The sequence below is a fragment of the Falco rusticolus genome, chromosome 1 (genome assembly GCF_015220075.1).
Source record: "Falco rusticolus isolate bFalRus1 chromosome 1, bFalRus1.pri, whole genome shotgun sequence".
NCBI classification, from domain to species: Eukaryota; Metazoa; Chordata; class Aves; order Falconiformes; family Falconidae; genus Falco; species Falco rusticolus.
In genome coordinates, this window is record NC_051187.1 from 37,256,095 (window position 1) to 37,280,680 (window position 24,586).

Genomic DNA, 24,586 nt, shown 5'->3' on the forward strand with positions numbered 1-24,586 from the left:
CGCAAGCAGTGCCGGACATGCCTGAGAACAGAAGATGACGTTAATTAATGACAGTACACACTGTGCTGGACAAAATTTTCTGCCATGCTAAATATGCTCTTTTTGTAACATCTGACAGAGCAGAAAGGATCAGGTATTTCACCAAAGTTTCCTTACCTGTTGTAACAGAACCGTACCCCAAAGTAATGTTACTGTTCAGTCCGATTCATTCCGAAACATTCCTGTTTTCCTTCCAGTTAACTAACAGTTATCAGCATCTATCAAACCACCAAGACCTACAAGCTTTTGGGAGAGCTCCCCACACCCAATCTGACAGAGTATTTTAAAGGAAAAATGTTCTAGTTACCTCAGGGAAGCCTTTCAGTCAACAAAATAACAGAACTGGAACTGCTGGTTCAAAAAAAAAAAATAAATCCACATTTTAACAGGCTACAGGTACAAAGCAGTCAACACACAAGCTCCAACCAGTCACAACAGTAAAGGACAGTTTTCTTTTTTCCTTTTTTTTTTTTTTTTTTTCTTTAAGGGGCAGGGGCATGGAAAAAATACAGCATACTAATGCAACAAAATGCAAAAAATACAAAAAAATAGAAAATAGAAAAAAATGTATTTACAAGTGATACATTACTATGATCAGAAAGCACAAAGACAATTGCTGCTATAATACATGCACTGGGTCAAGAAGGTACTACTAAAAACCTGCAAGGGAGCTATTTGTAGAAACATAAAAGAAAAACAAAACAAAACAAAAAAGATACCCCCACCCCCTCCCCCCTCAAACAAACAGGTTTGGGTTTGAACTTTTTTCTTCCCTAGTTTGCTACATTGATCAAAATCAAATATCCCCTAAAGTCCATGAGTACAATCGGTACAAATACTACACTTGGTTTGAAACTGCAGGTTCAGTTGTAGGAGGGGGGGAAAAAAACAGCAGCTCATTGTAGATCCATATACAAGAAAGCCATAGTAAACTGCTCTACATGCTAAAAATTACAGCAAGCCCCTGTCTGCTACATAGCATGATCTTAGCAGGTTTTCCTTTTTATTTATTCATATATATATCTATATGTGTGTATATATATATGTATAAAAATCGTGCCCTTTTTCACTGCAACATGACATCTGGGTGGAAATGTAACTTGTTACAACAAATTTTTATATGTATACTGCAAGAAGTCACTCAATGTCTGTGGATTTAATAAGTAACCTCACACCACAGGAAATATTTAATAAATCAAAAAAACCCAATATTGTGACAGAAGACCTTCTGTCTCAGTTCTTTTCGAAACCGAAGTCCAGCAGGAAACTGGTCCCAATGTCCATGAGAGGTTCTCTGAAGAAGCTTCAGTTTGCTTAACTGTTTTTTCTTTTAGTGTTCACAAGCTTTTGAACGACTTCAAGCCGTTTTCAGTTTCAAGTCTGTCTCTTCCTCTCTCAAAGGTAATAGTCTGGTACTAATCCATCTGAGTGAGGAAAAGAGGAAAGTGGCTGCAGCTGCACAAAGGGTCCCCAGTTCCACATCTGCAGGGAGATACGGAGTCACACACAGCTCCGGGATCTTAGCTTTCTTTTCTTTTCCTCCTTTTAATACGAAGTCCTTTCGTACAAGTCCCGTAATTGGTACCTTCCCAAGTACCAGCCAGTCCAGCTTTAGGAGACGACCAAGCCACAAGTTAAAGTGAAAAGGACCAAGGCAGAAGTTCGGGTCACTTTCTATCTGGTCCATCATACTTCCAGGAAACGGGAGCTGCTGGACTTGGAGTGGAAAGGCTCAGACCACATGCGACGTAGATCGCCCTAAGGCAGGAAAACAGTAGAAGGACCATGCCCTCAGAAACTTTAAAGTTCATTTAGAATTCAAATTTTAAAATGCATATCTACTTGGAAGCATGTCTTTAAAACTAAAACTTTAAATCTACTTTAAAACTAAAGTAGATTTAAAACGAAAATCTACTCTTCGCCTGTTTTGCAAATTACAATAAAACCAGTAAAAAATAAATCCTTTCCCTGTCAGGCCAGGCCATCTTATTTTGGTGGCAGATCTACCCAAAAGAGGTTTCTCACGGAAGAAAATATTCATGCAGGTGGAAAACTCTAGCCTTTCCACTCTGCAGAGCGTTAGATGTGCGTTTCAACAACAGCCCTGTAACAGGAAAGGCGAAATTTTAAAATGTCGGTTCAGAACAGGTGACTGGGAAGAGGTAAACAAGGATCTGCCTCTCCAATCTCTGTTCAACCTTTGTGCACGCATTTTTTCATGTCCAGCTGGGCGAGGACAAATTCACTTATTTAATTAAAACAGCATTTAATACTCCAGAATTTAGTTAGCTTATAATTTTTGTTAATTTATGTACATAAATTATCTTCTATTTCAGCAGGTCATTTCTCAGTTCCTCAGTCCTCCAGACTGAAGACTCACCCCAGCAGCAGCAGTACCTTAGCTCTGGGCCAGGGCTGTTAAGGACATGCATCATCCTCATGAGAACTGCTGCCCGGTGCAAGAACACTGAACCTGCTTCCAGCTGACCCCAGAGCTTCCTGCTGTGAGCACGTAATCCTGTCTTACCTTTAAATAGGCCATGGTGAGGAGCGGCAATAAAGTAAAAGGTACCAAATAGAGTAGGGCGGGCTGGGCTGCCCGGTGAATACGAGAAGCTACTGTTGCAGTTAATAGACCTGTAAGGAAAAAAACTGACTATAAATATCTTTAGGTTGCATATAGATGTTCTTATCATTCCATCCACACGTGGCTCCCTGCCCCACCATTTTAAGAGACGAGCTGTGGAAAAGTTACTTACCTGTGTTTCGCTTTTCCCAAATACAATTGAAACAAACCAAACAGTGAGAAATTATTCTATTTTAATATTGGGCTGTGTTGAGCCACTTGCTCCAGTTTTGAATTTCAAAGACTAAGCTAAGAATAACTCAAACAAAATGCACAAAAGGTGAAGGGGAGGGAGCTGAACGCACCACAGTGATGTGCTGCTCCAGTGCTGGTACCTCCTGAGACTGTCAGCCCGAGGCCCCTAGCGTGAGAAACGGGGTGCCGAGAGGAAGGAAGCATTGTACCCACCGGGAATGGTTTTCCTGGGTATGTGTCAAAAGAGAACATAGGGGGAAAGATGGGGGGCGCGGAGGAGGAAGGCTGCCGGTAGGAAATTATCTTTCCTTTTCATCCTCAGAAGGACTGCGAGAGGTCAGGATATGCACACACATGTCCTGACCTTAGGGAAAAATCTATTTTATGTTAGGAAGGAGAGTGATGGCTACATCAAATTATAAACAGCATTCCAGTTGTGACTATTTACCATTTTCTGTATGTATTAGAATGTCACAGGATCATAAGCATTAGCAGTAGAATGCAAAAATGCAGGAATTATCTAGATGAATTACCTAGATTTATTTTTGCACAGCACAATCCATCTAGAAACTCCCGTATTTTTCCCATAACCCAGGCATGAGCTAGGACACCTACGCTAGTAATGCAAAGTATAAAAAGTTGCTAATAAAAATACACCGGTATCTTTTCCATCCTCTAAATAAAACACAACATCTTAAAAAGCAGACTGTAGAAGGGTTTTTCTCCCTAGACCATGCCACCAAAACCCAAAGAGAAGATTAAAACAGAAACCAAGTGTTCTCTCAAAGCCTCTTTATGCCTGCTTCCATCATCTTTTAAACCTACTACAATAATCCAACTTCTGCTTGCTATGCAGCTATCCATATTAAACTAATTACTCACCTACAAAATATCCAATAAGTGTGCAGTGAAAGTAAGAGACCTTCTGCATACGTCCAGAGATGTTCCCTGGCCCGGGGGCACCACAGGAATCACTGTTGGCTTGCTTTTTGTAGTTATCGTAACGTAGAACGAAGCAGAGCAGAAGACCTGGCATCACAATATCTCCGATCCCCAGCATAGAGAAGTGGCTGCCTGTGGAACTAGAGAGCAACCAAAAATGGGTTCATGCCCAAAACACAAGGTGACAAGCTCTAGACTCCTCCACTTTGGTTTTGCGCTTTGTTTTGCACATCCCTTCTTTCTACTGGCAAACTCTTACATAGTAGAAGCTAAATGCTGGCTACTGAGGATTTGCTCCTCGGTGATTTCACCACCACCTCAGCACAGCTGTAAATGTAACCATTTTGACATAATGACATGTTGCTCTAAACCAGTTTATTTCTACCAGTAGTGTTTAAGCTGCTTTTGCTCTTAACTCAACTCAGTGAAACAGATCCATCGACTCAGTATTTCAGCCATGTCTCCTCTAAGCATTGATGGGAGGTACCAGTTGACCGTTTTATTGAACTGTTTGATTAACATCGATAGACACTGCACCCTCATTCCCATGTGCACAGATCGCCTCTAATACAAAGCAATAAGTCAACTTATGGACTTCTCAGATCTTTGGCCTCAGACAAAACACACAGAAAACTATAGTCTCACCAGATTCCCAAAAAGAGCCAGCTGTTAAGTAGACCAAGAACTAAAATTGCCCATTATCTTAAAACCGAGATACGTGTCAAGAAAATGAAGTCAAATTAAGTTATCACAAAGTGACAGAACGAATAATTTTGGTTTTATCATTGCAGACAATCAACTCCTAACCCCTGTAATTTCAGCATCCCAACATCTAAAGAAACAAGAAGAGAGTAAATACACCAACATGAACTGCTGCATAACTGCTGACGCACTGGAGCTTACTGTCCCATCAGGCCTATGCAGATCTGGTTAAAAGTCTGAGACATCAAGGAACCCCCACAGCAGAGGTGTGAAATAATCTCCAACATGACACTCACCCGGTAAGCCACCCTTGCTTAGATCAGTTTCTAACTCCCTTCCCCATCGCTTGCAATTACACAGTAATCGAGACTACTGTGATGGCACAAACCTCAGGTCTTTTGCTTTTAAGCATTAGGTCATAAATCCTACAATAGCAGTCATTAAACTGTAGAACTCACACATATGTCGAAAAGCAAATCCTGTTCTGAACGGGCCACCTGTTAACCTAATTAGGATTATTTCTGCACGCCGTGAGTCAGCAAAGAGTCCAACCCTCACTACTCATTATGTACCTTTTTATCAGGAAAAGGGAGTGACTAACGAGGGAACTAAGTTGGTATTTTCCAGTATAATTAGTGGTACTACCCAGTACAGGAAGGGAAGATTTTTCTTATATAGTACAGTAAAAGAACTGCTGATTTTACCTTGGAAATACAAGTTTACCAGGCAGCGACAGACGGGGAACATCTCTACCCACATTTGGTCCCAGGTGAAGTTTCCGGGATAAAACATCAAGGGGGTTATCTGCTGGTTGTGTGGCCACTTTCACCATAACATTGCTGTTAAAGATGTAGGCAGAAAAAAAGACCTGTGGAGCAAGGAAACCATCAGAAATTACAGACTGCAATTATATACTCAAAGCTGCGTGTGTTTTTTGCTTTGCTTATTCAAGAAAAGAAAGGATATTGTCTAAAATTTCCATATACGCATGTTGTATATATATGGTGATAAAAAGCAAAATGTATTTCAAAAATTCAGATGAAGTTTTTTACATTATTAATCCTCAAGAATAACTGGAATATACTTTCTGATACCAAGATATCGATGGGTATCTTGAGATCCTTTGGGAAAGGATCTGTCTGGACCACAATAGGTGGTCTAGGACTACAAAGGCAGGTAACAGGATACTGAAAATACGAGAAAGCTTGAAAGCAGAGAAGAGGTGAGTGAGTGCTCACTCATAAATGGAATGATGCAACACTTGTTTCAAACAGGCTCTTACGCTACAGCTCATCACACTGGGAAACAGACTGGCTGCCAGGGCTGTCAGAAAGCACTTCCCTGGATCAGTGCTCAGTGTCACACAAAAGTAAAACAAAATCCTTTCAGTATTACAAAATATATTCTGTCAGGTTTCTTGTAAAAGCGCAGGAAGATTTTATGCCAACCTCAGTGGCTATAAATCAGTCTGCATTCCTATCTTGTGGATTTTGCTGCTCATCAGATGTTGGCATGTGCGTACTGTGCAAGCATGGATAAGGCTTTGTGTTTACTTGGAAATGCTTGTTCTGATCCTCAGCCAGGCTTTCAAAATCTGAGGTCCAATTTCTTTTTTTAAATAATATGCCAAAGTTGAAATATTCTAATCATGTTTCTGCTTTTGTCAACTCATTAGCAAGGAAATCATTCGGTATCCTGCTGCAGACTTTAATGCCTCAGAATGAAGCAATGAAGCTGATCTTCTGGCTTTGCCAGATTTCAGCAACTTCATACTAGTACAATTCATGTAAAAATGGCCCAAGGCCAATTACAGATCCAAAGGATAAAAACAGTTTTAGCAAAACCAAACAAAACACTTACCCAAAATACATCATAAATTAATAACCCAGAGAGTAGCAAGCAGGAAACCTTCAGGCTCGGCAGCCGAACAAAGGCTATCATTGCAACACACAGGCCCATAGCCAGAGCTACAAAATGCAAGCACACAATTAGTTCATTAAAAATAGCAAAACAAACAGAAAACCCACCAACCCAAGCCAATACCTCCCCCACAAAAAACACTCCAAAGGAGCCCCTGTTCACACCTATGCAGCACATGCACTAGATTACTCTCTATTGTTTCCAGATAGTGAAATTCTTCTTATCAGAGTAAATAAAAATCAAAACACATTTGGTAGCCAACTACAAACATGTCCCCATGGAAGCAGAAATCCCTCTGCAGGCACAACTGCCCATTCCACTCAACTTCCACCAGCCGCCACAAAGAAATGCTTTCATGTCTTGTGCCCTAGACTCTCTCTCTCCCCCCCTGTAAAACACTGACTACCCAGTTAAAAACAGAAGCAACAAAACCACCTTGAACTCTTCGTACCCCAAACACAAACCTCTACTTTTACACTATTAGGAGGTTTTTCTAGTAAATGTATAAAATAAATAAAATCCTTGACTCTTAATTATGAAGTAGCATGGTTATGTGACATGTTAGAACAAGATACGACAAAAGCCTACTCAAACCTATCTTCTGTTTGGGCAAGATTGTGTAAGACTGCCCGAACACTAACTGTGAAATATTCGCACTTAGATCTACAGGGATTTCCCAATGACAAAACTCGATGTGAAGGCCTGTCTACCAACGGGGAAAAAAACATGGGCAAGTCTTTTCCTAACCCCTCTCTCAAGCGTGAGTTTTCAGCCAAATCAACAAGCTGAACAACATGCTGCAGCTCAGATGTTAGTTTTGTTCCAAGGGGAATTTTGTCAGGGTAGAAAACTAGAAACATTACACAAAAAAAATTCCCAGTTTTCACATTTGTGCGATTTCCTGCTTCTTTAAGCCTAGCCTTACCTACCGAAGGTACTCAACTGACAATTGAATATTTTTCAACTGGTTACAAGCAAATCCCTAAAGAGATACTTAAAATACAAAAACTAAAACTTAAAAAGCAAATCAACTTTCATCTATTTACAAGGAATGGAGCCCTGTTAGGACCAGATTACACTCAACTGTGCAGACATTTGTAAACAAAATGTATTTATTTGTCTAACATGACACAGAATTTGTAAAGAGGTGCGAACCTATTCTGACCAAATGAAACCACAGAGAAAAACTGATCCATTACGTACGTGCCCACCAACATGACAACTTGACTCTGCCAAAATGTACAAGCTAACCTTTGGAGTCTGATGCTATAATTATGTAACTGTGAAACTACCTTATGCTTGTATTTCACCTGAAAGATGTGGAGTTCTTCCATCAAAACACCGAGGACATGTCCATATGTATTCAAGGGAAAAAAGTGCCACCAAACGCCTGCTGGCGTGGCTGCCCGCAGTGCCCAGAGGCTGCAGCCCAGCGGGGACTTTGCCAAACCCACCTTCTCTTTTCAGAACTGACAAGCTTAGCACAACACCAAGTGTCAGCGCTGCCAATTTTAACAAAGTAATGGGATTACTCAGATAAAAATGTACCCTAAATCATGCTGCATAACTGTAGCTATAAAATGTAAGCAAATTATTGAGGTTTTTAGAATTTGACACAGCAAAGCAGCGAGAACGAGATCTGTGCTCAGTAATTCAATATAGCCTTCAGTTACAGACTTCCTCTGGCAAAAGAGCAAATACAAGGGAACAGTCTGTCTTAAATCAGAAAGGCTTCTCTAAAGCCAATGTTAATAATAGCTCAAGCAAGCCTATATTTAGGAGAGGATTTCCAGGTTATAATTAACTAGAAGTGGAAATATTTTAACCAGCGTGAAGTGTTTTCTATTGTACGCACACCCCATTTCTCCATCACAGAAATGAATGCAGGCACACGTGCAAGACTCTTTCATCAAACTAAGCCAATACTGGGTAGAAAAGCAGATGGAAAAAAGTCCTTTAGATGACAGTGAAATGCACATGCTCATAATTATGCAGTTTTGCAACTGCTTTAAGAAATATTGGTGAATTTAAAAAAACAGAAGAGAAGCAAGAATGCCCGAGAGCAAGTACAAGCAATATAGGCCAAAGTGCAGTCAAACCACCAACAGGCTTCTCTAAACAGAAGCCAGCTTTCTTTTCGAATGAAAAAGTCCAGAAATCATATGAGAAACAAAGTCATCCATCTCCAAGCTCATGGATGGTGATGGCAAACTATGTAAAACAGATCTCCATTGGAATATGCTCCAGACTGGGGGGGGGGGGGGGGGGGGCGGGATACGAAAAAGGGGATACCGTGAGAGTGTGGAAAAGAGGGAGCATGCAAAAAAAGAGCGTGCACATGAGAGTGTGAAGGGGAGAGAGAGGAGAGAGAAGAGCCACACAAATAGTACCTCTGGGTTGGAAGTGCTGGGCAATGGATTAATGAAGCTGAGTAAGAAAGAGCTCACTGAAAGGGTTAACCTTCAATTAACACAAAGAATTAACTTTGGAGTCCCTGCAAGCACACTCATGGAATAAGGACGTTCTGAGGATTAACAATACTCTTGCATACGTGATTCGACTCTCTGGATACAGCGTATGTTTCAGCTTCACGGCACTACTGCACCCAGAACAGAGGAAACCACCAAGATGCTGGTGGTGTGGTGACTGCTTTACAAAGCGTTATGCAAGCTGGCAAGGCTTAAACTTCCCCCACAGGCCACCACCTGACCTCTGAAAGAAACAGGTACAGAATTTCTTATCTAATCGTGTTCCTCTAAAACTCTCAAAGTGTATTTTTAAGAGCGCGAATAAGAACACATGTCATGCAGCAGCCCTCTACCCACCTGCTGCAGCAGTGAAGGTCTGCAGCAGTTCCTGGGGTATCCATGACCCTTCAAGTTCACTTTGTAGCTACAGACAGACCCTGCATACATCTGTCGTTCCCCTTGTACATCTCCAGCTATGTCCACTATTTAGGAAAGCTTTTAACCAGGTTTTACCAGGGGACAAGGACCATCCTTGATGATTCTGTCATCAAAGAATCTGCTCAGAAATCAGCATTTCAAGACTTATAAATGTAATTCATCACAGGCCAGAACAACCCCCTGGAGATAATACCTGCTTGTTCTACCCAGTGAGGTGTCCCCAGCTTTAGGAACAGTTCAACCAACTGTACCATGCAGACGAGGGAACTGTGGTATTTGAGCAATGAAGACTGTTCTGGCAGGAACTGCCATACCTCGGTTTTGTAAGGGCTGGAAATTACTATGAAGTATTTCCCCACCATTTTACTCGGCTCTAAAGTAGAAATACTCTCTCATAAAGAGAGAAACAACTGCACAACCACAAACCACACACACAAAAAATGAAATGTGCTGTTAAGAAGAAACACCTGCCCCACTTCTCCCTCTCATTGCCCGGCCCAGGCAATGTGAAGCACGTTCACAACATCTGTTTCATTTTCTGCCGACAGTGAAACAGAAGATCATCCCCGTGAAAGCGGGGAGGAGGAGTTAGATCACAGCACACCCAGCAGCTGGCAGGCGCTGGCTTAAAGCAAGTGCTCCACTTGCATATATTACCGAGCTGTGCTTATTGCCCACATTGCCTTCCAAACAAGACTAACTGGGGTCCCGAGCTTTCAGTTGCAGAGAAGCAAAGGGTAACGGCAGAGATGATGCGATCCCACTTGCAGCAGTATAGTATGAGGACTAAAACTGCAGCGCATTTCCCTGATGAAGGCCAATAAATGCTGCTCCCTGTTCAATGTCACTGACAAACATTGATTTAACTGGATTTGAACAAATGATCGGAGGCTTACCTATACAGTTCAAGCTCCCTTAGTATAAACTACATAAAATAATCCAAAGCTAGACAGTATCAACACAATTCAGTAAACCATAAAAAGCCACCAAGAGAAATAAAATCCAAACATCACTCTGCACCAGCAGTTCCTTACTCTGCAGATTAATTGCCTCAAAGCTCACTATTCCAGACTGAAGTGCTCACAAAACCAGCTATTTTGAAGTAAATGCTTCTGTCAATATCTCAGTGTGGACAAGTCTTCAGATTTCACCAAAATCCACACCTGATGCTCCATTTAGCTTTGTAGCTACTGCAGATCAAAAATCACCCCTGATTACATGGTGGGCTACTCCGTTCAACACAAAACGAACTTCATCTGCATTTCTTCATTTAGTGTCCTTTAAAAGGTATTCCCTAACATACAGCAGGTGGAAGTTGTAAAGCAGCAAAAAGCATGAGAAAGAAATAATGAAGGTGCCATGAGAGGATTCAGTGCTAAGGACTTGCTGCTGCTCCCATCTCGTTTAGGAGGAGCCGGAAAGCTGCTGGGATATACGTTTTCTATTGCAACAAACAGTTTCAAGGGCAGTAATGTTGGCCCAGCTATTCTTCCTCAATCACAACTTCAAGGTGCCATTTCACGACAAGTCCTAAGCCACTTCAGTTGCCTGACACTGCTGAGAAGCAGAGCTCCTGCTCCTGGCTACCCCTTCCTCACTCTGCTATCACATCCACTCCCCCCTCTCAGATCCCATCATGCTGCCACTTGCCTTTTGCCAAAATTTAGCACATACCTGACTGCAAAATAATCCAATTCATCTCACTGCAGCAGCAGAAAAACAGCCTGGCAAAAAAGAAAGAGTATGCTGCCATTCTAGTGAGCTGAATCAGTTTACCATGTGATTAAATGAGTGCCAGAGCTAGCACAAGAGATTTGGAAGGCGGGAGGGGAGGAGGAAAGCTCCTTTTTGGAACAGTAAGCTGTGAATTCAGTTCAACCAGCATGAAAAAAAATATCACACCTTCAAGCCAACTGGATGCCTGCCAGCTTCACCCATCTCACCATCCATGGCAAGCATCAAAGAGATCAAAGACAACCAGCTACTGTGAACTGTCTCACGACAAATTATTTGATCATCTGAACCAATGAACAATAAGATGCACAGCAAAAATTAACCAGATCATTAAGATCAAGTTATGATTCATAAACTACCACTGTCTCAACACATCTTCAACTAAAACCGGCGATTCACCCTACACCACACAGGTGCAGAATATCTCTCATGAGTGTTCCGGCACTTCCTTGGAAGCTTTCACAAACCAGAAAAACAGGTGTCCCGAATGCTACCCTGGCATGTTCCTGACAGCTGCTGTTTCCAGGGAGTCTACCACACAGTATTACAATTCAGCAAGCCATTAATATTAGCAAATTTCACCAATCATCACCAGGTGACTGCATGTGTCACGACAGGCTCAAACCAGTAGTAAAATCCCTTAATTCACATACTCACCATCCATAAGGAGCCAGTGGCCAGTTAGGACCCAGATAAGGACAAGCATCACAGACAGAGAAAATGAGAGCAACTCAGCAGCAGTGAAACGCCCACAGCAGCCAAAGGAAATCCTAGGAACAACACACAAACATTAGCTAGAAGACTTTATGTTTCCATTTAAAGAACAGAAAATGGACGCTGCTGGAACAAGGCTCAACTGCTGATGAAAGATGCCAAGAACAACTGAAGGGAGGTTCCTTTGCCACAAATAGGTACCAAAACAGCAACAAAATAAAACCTTTCCTCACATTCAAGTAATGTGTAAAGTCTGAACTACAGAGATGGAAAAAACGCTGTAAATTCTGGCACCTCTCTTGAAATTGTTACAATGAATGCTATTTCCTAGTACCATCTAAGATGGTGCTTCTTGCAACATGAACTCCAGTCACAAGGTTAAAAAAAAAAATTAAAAAAACCACCAATCATTTCGAAACATGACATTAACAACTGTCATTTTCACTGGTTTAACTACAGTCACTGAAAGAGCCAGCATTAAAATCCATAGTCCAACGTTAACAAACATTGAAATCTAATACCAAATCCCAAACTGAAATCTCACCCAAAATAAGCCAAGCTTCTTAAAAACCACTGTTAGGAAATCTAGTCCCCTGCAATGGTACTGCACTTCCCAGGCTGGCAAGCACACATGACTTGCAGAAATCGTGCTTCCTAGTTTCAAAGTGGAAACATGGTGTTGGCACAATAAATATGCACAAACATCAGCCCTAAAGCCTTGAGGTTAATGCTCGTAACCAAAGACTCTGTTAAAGAATTCTCATGAAAATAAATAAATACAACATACAAGGAGAGGAGCAAAAGATTTCTCAAGTCCTTACTTGTTTTGAGGTGAACAAGGCCGTGTTAAGTACTGGCACATCGGGAGCAGAAGGAAAGCGAAAGCTATTGTTGCAAGGACTAGAAAAAGAAGAAAAGGTAGTATTAGTACATTCAGACCTAATTTCTACAGTACACAAACAAGCTTCTCCAATTTGAAAAAGCTTTTGCAACAATGTCCTTTTATCATACGCTGCAGTATTATTAAAGCACAAGCAGCTAAAGGCTCCAAGGTTTTCTGTAGGACTTCTATTAGTATGCTTTCAAACTTCAATCAGAATAAAAGCTCTCAAAGGAATCTAACGCCCCATCCCCAAACCTTTAAAAAAAAAAAGTATTAAAGCTATTCGTGATCATGTCAGCAAAAAAAAACCAAACCGTTTTCAAATATTGAGTCAAAACTAAAAAAGAACAAACTTACTACAAACTGGTCGTGAGATTCTTTTTAAATTCTTCAACACGTGACACAGGCTAAGCATAATAAAGGTTTTTTTTCCACTCTTCAACTCCATCAACTTCCCCCACGCTGGTCTCACTTAAAACCCTTTATTCATTACTGAACCATATTACAACTTAAAATAAATTATATCTATTAGCTGGCAACTTCACTTTTTTAAAATACTAAGTGCTTTAAGTTTTTGAAAACAGGACATTAAAAATATGTAAATATCCAAACAGGCTATTTCCATAAGCATCTTCCTTTTTAAGAAGCATACTTAACCCACCCACACATTTGTAGAAACGTTTAGTAACTGCTGGTATTTATAATTATTTTTCCTTCCAGGTTTTTTTTTTGTTGTTGGTTTTGTTTGTTTTTTTTTTAATAGTACTGGATTTGTACTAAGGAGTGTTTCAAAGGCTGAAGAGTGAGGGCATGGAGACACAGATACATCAGCAGCATGCATCCAAACCTGTTGTAGCAAGAACAGACTGAAATGAAATTAGAAGAGCCACTCAACACTTTCTGTATGCTGCAAATCAACTCTTTGTCCCGTCCTTTACTCCTGCTTAAAAAGTTGGGGGGGATGCTGTTGGTTTTTGAAAGGGATTTTTTTTTTTTCTCTGCTCAAATGAAGATGATGGGAAGGAATCAAACATTCTCTTTAGTACGCAGCTTAAGCCAAAATTGGTCTGGTCAAACCACAGCTTTCCACTCCATTTTACCTCTTCTGGGGGAGGAAGATGGAAGACTGAAAAAAGAAACCAAAACCCACAAACGAACCACAAGAAAACCTCCATTCCCCATCAAATAATTTGAAAAGAAAAATTTAAAAAGTGTCTGCATGCAAACAGGACCATGAAAATTCACAGTTCTATCAATATTTCACAGAGGAGGAAAAGAGCAGAATGGATAGGGAAAGAATGAAGAGTGCACGCTAAACCAGGAACCATTTCAGAGGTGCCTGGCAAAGAATGCTACACAGCAAAACCTGTGCCACTGCTGCCCCAAGCCCTGCCTGCCCTGCGCCCTGCTCCGCCTCCACCACAGCGGGATTGACCTGTCCTCACCCCAGGCTGACCTTCTTTGCCCTTGGAATCTCTCCTTCCCCTTCCTCCCCTCCACCTCTTCTTAGCAAGGAACGCTGTGCCTCCCACCCTGCTATCCCCAATGAGCCACCCCAGAGCTGGGCTCATTCAGAGTGTAAGAATGAAGATGTGACCACACTAACACACAGTGCCCTTGAGTGCCCACTCAGTCTCGTTCCTGACTGTCCAGGCTTCCAGCCCTAAGTTTCCTCTTCCCCCTGGCCTCAGTACCTATTCTTCAACTGGCAATCCCTTGGCTTAACCCTGTCTGCAGGCAACACGCCAGCTCTTCAGCTCTGCCCTCAGCTTAGCAGCTGGCCCCGGCCTTGGGCTGTTCAAGGCACCCACCCTTGCTCCTGGCTCCTCCCTGAAAGGCAAATCTTTGCTGGAGGAAGATTTAAGAAACCAGACATCAGCTATAATTGAGAAGCCCCCCAAATCAGCCTCTAAAATCTACAAAAAGATGATGTAAAATAGCACTACTTGAGCTTCAGGGGACAGAAAGACAAGTCCCACAGGTTCCCAACGCCAGCAGGGTCTACAACCTGCTGTACAGCCTCTTAATGAAGCTTTGCATTTTAGAGGTTCTGGGGCCAAAGAGCCCTCTAATGCAAGACCAAGGAAAAGCACAAACCTATCATAAAACGAGGTTCAGGAATAACAATACCCAAGTGCACTGATCAACCCAGACTCAATCCTCTTAAACCTGCAACAAGGCCCAGCTCACACAGTATCATCTAATTACGCACCAAAAATATTACAAATAAAGTTACAAATGTCAAGGCCATTCTGGAAAGAAAGGGACCAACAAGCTTGACAAATTAATATTTGTCTTTTGTCATAAATCTTCCCTTGTAACATCTTATATGGGTATATATATCCTTAATACCTAGCATACAGTACAATTTATCTGACATAATTTATTCTGAATAGGAAAGAACACGTGTCGTAGGTCAAAGCTATAAAAGCAGCATTCAGCAGACCCCTCTGCACGACTATGCCTCCAGAATTAGAGATAGGAGCAGAGATTTAGATCTCACCCATCAACATCAATCCTGTTTAAGAGGCTGCAGAGGATGCACAGCTCAGGAGTTAAATCACAAGGGAAAAGCCTACCTTGCATATACATGAAGTAGGAGAGGATGAGAGGTATTTAGGGGTTTAAAAATCTTCACAGACTCAGTATGTGGATTCAGGCATACAATTTTTAAAAGCTGCTGCTTATTTAGAATGACAGAAGAACCTTGCTACACTGAATAGCAGCTGGTCTCTTGAAGGACTGCAAAAAGATCAAAAGGCCAAAACTTCCCAAAGAAATCAAAGGCCTGGTATTTATTTAAATGAAAAAATGTAAATAATAATAACCAGGATGACAGGACATGCAATTTATTTGGGACAACAGCTTCATTTTTGTTCTAAATTCAAGCCGTGCAGAAGAATAATACTCAAAATGCTAGTGAGACTAGAAGTACTCTTGAAACAAAGAAAAACTGCATAAAAGCAAAACCCAAAATCAAACTAAGAAAAGGAGTCTCTGGATAGGATCTCCAGAGTTATGCTAGGATCCTATAAAGTACCTGAATTATGAAATATCACACACAGTTCTGAGCACTGATTTATAAACAAGTGAACTTTACATGAAACAGTATGTCCAGCATCTTTCAAAACTCTGGCAGTTTGTAGTTCAGTAGGTTCAGCAAATCTCTAAGTGGAAAATACTTCTCAAATAATACCTGCCACTTTTATTGATACTACAGAGACATGAAAATACAACTGTGAAATATGAGGATTTGTAAAAAATATAGCATGACAAGTATTATCATTGTTATCAACAATATTTAGTTGTATCCACGCTTTCTGTACTATTCCAATTCTTGCGAAGAGAAGAAAACTTAGTCACCTGCTGTGCATATTGTAAAGACGACTTGAACTGAATCAAAGAAGAAGAACATAACTAGGAGAGACACAGACGCTCCGATTGGCAGGAACAATGCCTGGGTAGAATCAATGGTCTGAATACCTGCAGAAGAAAGAAAGTGACAGTTTAGCTTGGGCTGCTTCTTACCACACACATACTGACAGTCTGTCCTCACCAACACAACTAAGGACCGACAACACATTCCATTTCAGTGCGCATGCAACAGGCGTTTACTCCAAGACCTTGGTGCACGATCACAACCAAGCACAGCAGTCTGTGCAGAAACACTCCAGCTAAACTGCACGGTCGCAGTGGCTGGTGTGTACAGCAACAGCCATGCTTTGCAGGATCCAAGAACCAAAAGCTGAAAGAAAATGTAGGAATTTTTCCTTGCGCCATATAGAATGAATAACAAGTTACAAACATTAACATTATTTAGGAATTAGGAAACATATAGCAATTATATATTTGCTTCATTTTACACTAAGCAACATAGATGTGTTGAACAGAGCATAAGGAAGTTTTATTTAACCTCTCAGCACCAGGCGAAGGGCCTGAGCGACAGCAGAGCTGCTGACAGCATTAGGCTGACCGTGCTCACACAAAGGGTGCCACAGCTTCACATTCCACCTGGGTGAAGGCCACCATGCCCTTAAATTGCATCACTGATCGCAAGTGCCAGATAACATCAAGTCTAACAATAAAGGGTAGTTTTCAAAAAACACCCCCAAGTCATTTACCTGTTGATGAAACTACCAACTCAGTTCAGTGTGCGCTACAATCATAGTCTTTTATGCTGAAACCCAACAAAACTTCAGGCTCACATTTTATAGCTGGAAGCAATTTTAAACAGCGCAGGGATAATCAGAATATAATATTTCAGTATTTCCTCCACCTCAGCCATGCAGCGTGACTACTAGGGATATTAATAATAGAACAGGACATTTTTTACTATATTTTACCACAAGTTTTTAGAATTACTAACAAAATTGAGAAGATCAGGCTTCGAAAAGCCCACCTATCCCACCCATTCCAATACTTAACCAATCTCTGTAGCTGGGGACAGCGAAGGGGGGAAGAATTAGTAATGCAATTAAAAATACAAGACATACTTCAAAAGCATTAAAACAACAGATAGCATCTGGAGTAGTCACTTGATAAATATTCAAAATGTCTCTAATGAAAAATGAATACAAGACTCAGACCTAGATGAGATCCAAAACCAGCTTAACACCACTGTGGTATCCCAAAATAATTAAGACACCACTGTATGAAGCAGGGTCTTACCAGTTCCAGGATTTTAAGGATAGGCTTCTAGGTTATCAAGCAGAATATCTGTAAATATGCACCTACACACGTGTACAGAGACATACAAGTAAATACACACACACGTTGTTTCTGTGTGTGTGTTACAATGTGTCTATTTTATTTTTTTTCTGTGGAAGAGTGGCAAGTTGTCTAAGTAACAAGTTAACTGCACAGCTCATAGTTACCAGTGTCTCTGGGTATAAAACTTCAAACACATCTGAAATACACTCACTACAACTTAGTATCTGTCGTAAGTATTTAACAATTTCCATAAAAGAAAAGCCAAACAATGAGCACAGAAGCCGTGACACTTGCACTGTTATGGCCATTTGTTAGTTCAGGTCACAGATCTATTATTCTTAAACATAAGTACCAAAATAAATTTTAAAAATAAAAAGCAGAATTCAGTCACTTGGGATTTCTGTGTTACTGAGGTCTGGTACAACAAGGTAAAGTACATCACAGATAGTTCAGTGATGACAGTGCAAAGACACAGAAATTCCTGTGTTCTAATCTGCGACTTGGATCTAGCGCCTCTTGCTTAGAGCAAGAGCATTTATTCACATGCCCTTCAACTTCCCAAGGGAAAAAACAAACAAAACCCCAGAAATGACGTACCACAAACCACCTTGGCATACAGGAACTGGTGCCTGCAGTGTTAAATGTCGGGGTTCTTCATCTCATTTCTGATCATTTTGACAGCTAATCCCCTTAATGTGCTTATTCCCCAGCCCCAGACTGTCTTCTCTTGCTTCCCAGATGCCAAAAGCCTCAACTGTTCACTGCTGAATCACCAAGCACAGCAACCTCTTTGCTCTCTGTTGTCAACAGAAGCAGTGCTCTGACAACTATGCAAATTCCAAGAGTCTATATTTAAAAAACACACAAAGGCAGAAAAAAGCAAGAGACTAGTATGTTATTTAATTTATATATTTTCAGCTATTATTTCTCACTTTGAACAAAGCAACCTCAGCATTCAGGATTTCATGCACAGGGCTGCTCACACATCTCATTCCTGCCTTCTAAACTTGTGGAAACTATTAGTTCAAGAGTCTATTCCCTGAATACGGCCATATAAATTGCTCTAAGTTAAACTCAGGTGTGAATTTACAGCACATTGTATACAACACATTCCACTAACTGTTCACATACATATTTTTACCTGCAAAACACTGCATCTCAAACAGCCAAGCTGCCTGGAATCTATTTATAGATTACAGAGGGGACAATCACCACGTAGGAGTTGGCATGTTAATTCCCACTCTGAATAGATTGTGTGTAGACACATATTTTGTGGTTCATTATAAATGAGTTGCCCAAAGCCATGTGAACTCTATACTTCAGAGTCTCTATTGATAAATCTGAATCATCCTTACAGACTTGTCAGCATACCGGGAGACCTCTCATTGCTTACAGACTGGCTAATGTGTCATAGTGATACACTCCAGGCGACAAGAAAGTACACTCCCTTCTCGTAATTGTGTGGTGGTTTTTTTAAAAGTAAAGCTGTTTCCATTTCCAGTAAAACCTGAAAAATTGTGCAGCATGCAATTTTCATGCATTATGGAAATGTTACGTTGATGTTTTAAATCTAGCTTTCATGGGCATGAACTAGATCGCAGTATCAGCGCAGGGGAAGACGGTAAGTGCCCAGGCAGAACAGTTCCACTGTACCAGGTGGATCTACAACACACACAGCTGAAACACAGGGACAGATGAAGCAGATGCAGCACACTGAAGTGACGAAAGTAAGATAAGGAATAAAGCTAACCCTTACTGTTATTGGTGCTGTTGCCACTAAAAGACCCAGCTGCGCTGCTATTGTCTTTCTCTTTGTCTTGATTCTCAAAGTCCATGTTAAGAGACCTGCGGGAAACAAAGCAAACTTAACAGACAAGTTTTGAACTCCTAATTAGGCTCATCAGCTACAGTCTCATTATGATTCTATCACAGCACCCTCTCCCAGAGAGGGCCCTTTAATACTGTTTATTAGAAAAAACACCATACATACTGGAACAGCTTTAAAAAAAAAAAAGAAAAAAAAGCTTCAGTTAGAGATGAGGCACCAAATCACACCAGGCCTAACAGTGAGAATGAACGAACGGCAACGAAGATGTTTATCTGCATTACTGGAAGTGTAGTACATGGTGGAAATGCAAGAAATGTTTCAATTCTCTGACAAATCTGAACTCTCTCCAAGTTCTCATTTTGATCCTTTTAATTCAAATTTAACTATTGGGTTTCATTTTTAAGACAATGTTATTTCCTTCCTCTAGATCTTGTCATAAAAGATGACCAAAACTAATTTCTAAGTACTCGCTGAATGTAAGGTCTGTCTTCATTGAAAATGTTTCAGCAAAGCCTAGAAAGTAACAAGATACATATTTTGCACACACACAGAACAGATGAGTAGAGGAAGCTCTGAATAAATAGTACAAAGTGATACAATGTAGTTAATCCACAGGAGCTGCCAACATTCCCCTATGTACTCAGCTCAGCTGTAATTGATTCATCTTACCATTTTGATACACACCCTTTAAAAATGTTCCAACACAGTATTCTACCCCTTTTGCCACAATCCTTCACTTTGATCTAACTTCTACATTATATTCTAACAAATTTTGGCATAACTTTCTGAAAGTTTCACTTCAGGTCTGTTTTGGCCAGTAATTATTTCTAATGTCAAATTCTGCATCATTTTTAATAAAAACATGAACAATCAAGTTTACCATGACAGTTTCTCATTCTGATACATGCATGTTATCCATGATTTAGCTGCATATTTATCCAAATAAGCTATAGAGAGCCACCAGAAGCACTGTTCAGCTCCTACTGTACAGCTCCTGTCTTAAGTCTGCAGCAGCATCCGAGTATTTCAACAAAACTTCCAGGTCAACAGGCATTAAATTCCTTTTCAAGTCTAGCTGTGAGTAATCGTGCTATGCAAAGTAAACAAATTCTAATAATTTATCAGACAAGTAAAAAATACACCACAGTCTTCTATACAATTCTATAGGTATCAAAGTTATTTCATTTTAGTGTATAGGACCTACACCAATGCACAGGTGAGCAATTTTGTGCTGCAGTTATACAACCTGAAATCAAACACAGAGGGTTTCTAGGATCAAGATCGGTGTGGTGTATTAAAGAAAGAAGGGCTGAGCCGTTTCACTGTATAAAACAAAACCAAGAAAAAGGCTCTTACAGTATAAAGCTGGTTTGTTTTTCCTGCTTCTCTTACACAAGTGCTCCCAAATAGTGGTATGAAATTAAAGCAGCTTTTGGGCTCAGGCAAAGTATGAGGAAGCTTCACCCTCCGATACACAGTATTTCTACACAGATTATGGATTATCAACTGAAAAGTTATCAAAAATACAAGGAGACAATGGAGAAAGTCTAAGAAATTCTAATTAATCTGTTCTGCTTAGCTTGTTCTTCTAAACATCTCTCTGCTCTGCTTCTTGTTTTGGGTACCTTTATCCTTCATTCACACTTCCTTTTTCCCCATTAATGCATTGCAGCCTCATAATTTTCCTCTCAAGCTATAAAAATCCGGGGAGGAGGCTGACAACCCTCCAGGACTTGATCCAAGATTCAGCCAAACAAGAGAATTCTTTTGTCAGTGCAGTGTTTCACTCCCCTCTGAATTAGCGTCGTTTAACAAGAACTTCACACCACCATTCTCCCAGTGACATCAGGCAACTCATGATCTAAGGCATTGCTATCAGCAAAGAAAACTGGAAATAAACTATTAGATCTAGTGCTCTTAAACAACTTCAGCCCCTCTCCTTTCATTGCAATAGTGTCAGTAATTATTACATTATTACCTATAAACATCTTACATACATAAACATCCCTACCTCAAAAGTAAGCATAAATTAGGAAATTACTTTCACTTAGCAACACAGCTGCTGATCCAAGACAACTTCTGAATAATCTCCAACCATTTTATGATTTGGCTCTTCCCTCTGCTACAAATTATCACTGACATAAAAAAAAAAAGAAAAAAAGATAAGTGATCACTACAACATCCTCCAAGAAACTTAAAAATTATATTGTAAACCAAGATACACTCAAAACGACTGGATCATGATGAAATCACAAACTGAGAAATGTTTGCTGTTTTGTTCCAAGTTTCTGCTGGGCTTCCAAAGGCAACGTTCAGCCAGTATCTCCCAGCACGCAATAAACTCCACAATTGTTTCTTCTGCGGGTCCTCACAGTTCAAGTCAGTAGGATTTCTAGCACAATGTTTCAAAGAAGCACAGCTCAGCCTCCCACAGGGAACCACTCAGTTGGGTTACACTAAGGCCAAAGGAATGAGTAAGCTGCTGGCACATTACTACCATGAAAGTTCAGATTCAACTATGGATCCCTTCCACTGCAGTAATGCTTCAGGGAAACCCTGCAGGAGAATATTCTTATGAAACAATGCAGGAAATATGAAAGCAAATGCGTTATATATAGAGCAGCTTGCAGATGCAATAGCTTGAGAAATTCCTTCCCCTACTTAGTGAGGACAGTCACCCATCTTAACAGCTCTGGGACTATGAGAATTGTGGGTTGCCACAGAATTGCCAGATTCCAATTGCTCTAAATAAAAAATTACAATCAGAATCAGTCATTGACCTGAGACTGTTTAATTCAATCAAATCTCCATGCATATGCTAGAGAGAGCGCCTAAAATACGCTGTGTGCTCCAACTTTGCTACAGTCGCTTATAAAATGTTCCTATGAGATTAATGGACAAGTTCCAGTGCAGGATCTGGAGCTGAAGTAAGAATCGGGGAAACAACAGCAGAAAGTGCAAGTAAAATGTTTCCACTGCCTATATGGAGTATGAGTGCCTGAGTCCCACCTCACGATAAGAACATCTTGCCTTCAGCAGGTATTTTACATGCACCCACTTGCACATGCACACGCAGACCACATTCGCAGCACGTGCTGAGGAGGTTTGCCCAAAGCCCCAGTTCCACCCTGCCAGTGCTGCAGCTGTAGATGTGTATGAACTCCAGGCACAGCCTTCCTCTTTTTTTACTGTGAAATAGGTGTCCTGATTTCTGTACATGTCAAGTCATAAAGCCAACCACAAGCACACCATCTGAACTACTTTCTATTTACAGGCATACTTTAGGTACCCAAAGCCTAGAGACAGAAGACATGAGTTTCATCCCATGCTTCTTGGTTTGGTCTAAAAGCAGATACTTGAACAGGTAGGTTCTGGGTTAAATCTGGCTTTACATAAGCTGAGAGACCATGTCTGGGTATGTGATAGGATAGAAAAAGATACAGCTGTTACCTGCCTGCAAAGTAACCCCAAGATTTAAATCACAGAGAAGCACTCTGACAAGAATAGGTGGCTGCCTAGCAAAAACCTACAGGAAACAACCTGTTTCAAGCTAAGCTCACCTCTTTAGAAACATGTAACTACCACACACCCTTGTATGCTCCAGTTTACAGCCTCTAACGGTTTGAAGGATTATACTTGCCCCTTTGGCAGTCAAGAATAAAGTATATCATGTTCAAGGACTGAGAAACAGTCAGAATGTATATGGCAGAGATGTTCAGAAGGACTCGAAGCTAAAACTCCTAACCCAGCACAAACGTAGGAAGAAAATGCTCATTCATCCACAGTAAGAGAAGTGGGAACTCAACTCTGTACGCTTCTTCCTGGATGCTGGCTTTACCCATGATCTATTAGACATTCTTCTGAGTATCTTAAAGAGTTTGGGGGTTTTCACTTTATTCTGATTTTGGATAAATGCTGCTGGTATGAATAAGGACAGTGGACCAAGGCTTTCCTTTGTTCCTCTGAAACCTCTTGCATTAGATTAGATCTACCACACATGTGGATTTTATCCTAATGACTCACCCACCCAATTCTTTCTGATCCTATTACTGCACTTCTGTTTAAGTCACTTGCCAGCAATACCACAGTAACTCAATTTGCTTTTTTCAGATGGAAAATCAGAAACCAAACCCACTTTTTGCAACACGAAGGTTAACTGAGAAGTGCTATTTTCTTTTTGTCTTATGACAGCTCCATTTGAGATTAAGCACTCAAATCAAGATGAAGACATCATTGTTGCCATTTGAGAAGGAGCACACTAAGCTTTCATCTCTCTGGCAAGTCACTCTTGTAAGAAAATCCACCCACTTTGCCAGATGTTTGGGTTTTTTTTATTACTACAGGAATTGCCTGATGAGTATCATTTTGCAGCTGAACTACCACACTTGAATTTCTTAAATAACTTAATTGTATCTCAGACCCCTTTGTTAACACCACTGTACAGTTTTCTGTAAAAAACTGCTCTTGACCTCACTTGCTGACCAAACAGAAGGGCAATCTGTCCAAGTCACCATCGTAACTGTGGGTTTAAGCTCAGACATCTGCTAAAGAAACTACATATAGCTGTATGGCCCTACTATATAACTATACACAACTATGGGACCCTACCTTGGTCTCTAATAGCTTGCACCTTGGGGGCTTCAGGATACGTGCAAAAGTAGTGGACTAGAACAGGACATTTCCTCAATTGATTTGTATCCATCACCATTCCACTACTTCATCCCATAAATTAGGTTGTACTCAAGTTTGCAGTCCTTGTTACATGAGCAGGGTTGGGTGTAAAATGTAGGACGAGCACGTGTATATAGGAGTAGGATGGCAAACAGCAAGGGAAACTTTTTAAGAGCAAGGAGCTCTGAGATAAGGGCAGGCAATTTAAGTCCAAGCACTCCTGCTGTTTTATATTGCATTATGTTCTCACAGTTGAATTTCAATAAATGCTATGGCTTCCTGCAGCCAGATGTATAGCTCATTTTTACACAACTGCATAAATTCAGATAGTTAAAAAATTAATTAGTCCCTCAACTATATGCTAGACTGACTCAAAACTTGGAAGAAAAAACTAATACAACCTTTTATTTCTTATTTCCATCATCTCTGGGTTTTGTTTTCCTAAAGCCTTCTATTTTAATTCCATCAGCAGCACTATTACCTAATACTTGTTAGCAACAACAGACAGCTCTTATCAAAAATTGGCTCTTTCATTATATGATCTTACTAACTTATGATGGTGATTTAAAACCTCTTACCCTGACAGCTGCAACTTAGATCATATGTATGACAGTGGCTATCACCTATTTCAGGAATATCCATAGCACTTCAGAAACTTCACAGTGAATGTATGGCCTTTTAATCGTAGACTTGTTAAATAAAGCAATGTTCTTCAA

The 24,586-nt window shown here is 40.5% G+C and overlaps 1 protein-coding gene across 2 annotated transcripts in view; it reads right to left on the bottom strand.

Moving 5' to 3' along the window:
• Window positions 1-588: 588 nt before the first annotated feature.
• Window positions 589-24,586, bottom strand: part of SPPL3 (signal peptide peptidase like 3) — a 60,448-nt gene continuing 36,450 nt past the window's right edge. Inside the window, exons 3-11 of one of the 2 annotated variants that reach the window (XM_037405414.1) lie at window positions 19,128-19,216; window positions 16,025-16,144; window positions 12,600-12,678; window positions 11,722-11,834; window positions 6,365-6,471; window positions 5,209-5,372; window positions 3,743-3,942; window positions 2,567-2,676; window positions 589-1,797 (exon numbers count right to left, since the gene is read on the bottom strand). In XM_037405414.1, the coding sequence (XP_037261311.1) occupies window positions 1,726-1,797; window positions 2,567-2,676; window positions 3,743-3,942; window positions 5,209-5,372; window positions 6,365-6,471; window positions 11,722-11,834; window positions 12,600-12,678; window positions 16,025-16,144; window positions 19,128-19,216 (1,054 nt within the window). In that variant the 3' untranslated portion in view covers window positions 589-1,725. Of the gene's footprint in view, window positions 1,798-2,566; window positions 2,677-3,742; window positions 3,943-5,208; window positions 5,373-6,364; window positions 6,472-11,721; window positions 11,835-12,599; window positions 12,679-16,024; window positions 16,145-19,121; window positions 19,217-24,586 lie in introns of both variants that reach the window. The other variant, XM_037405324.1, reaches the window with a different exon arrangement.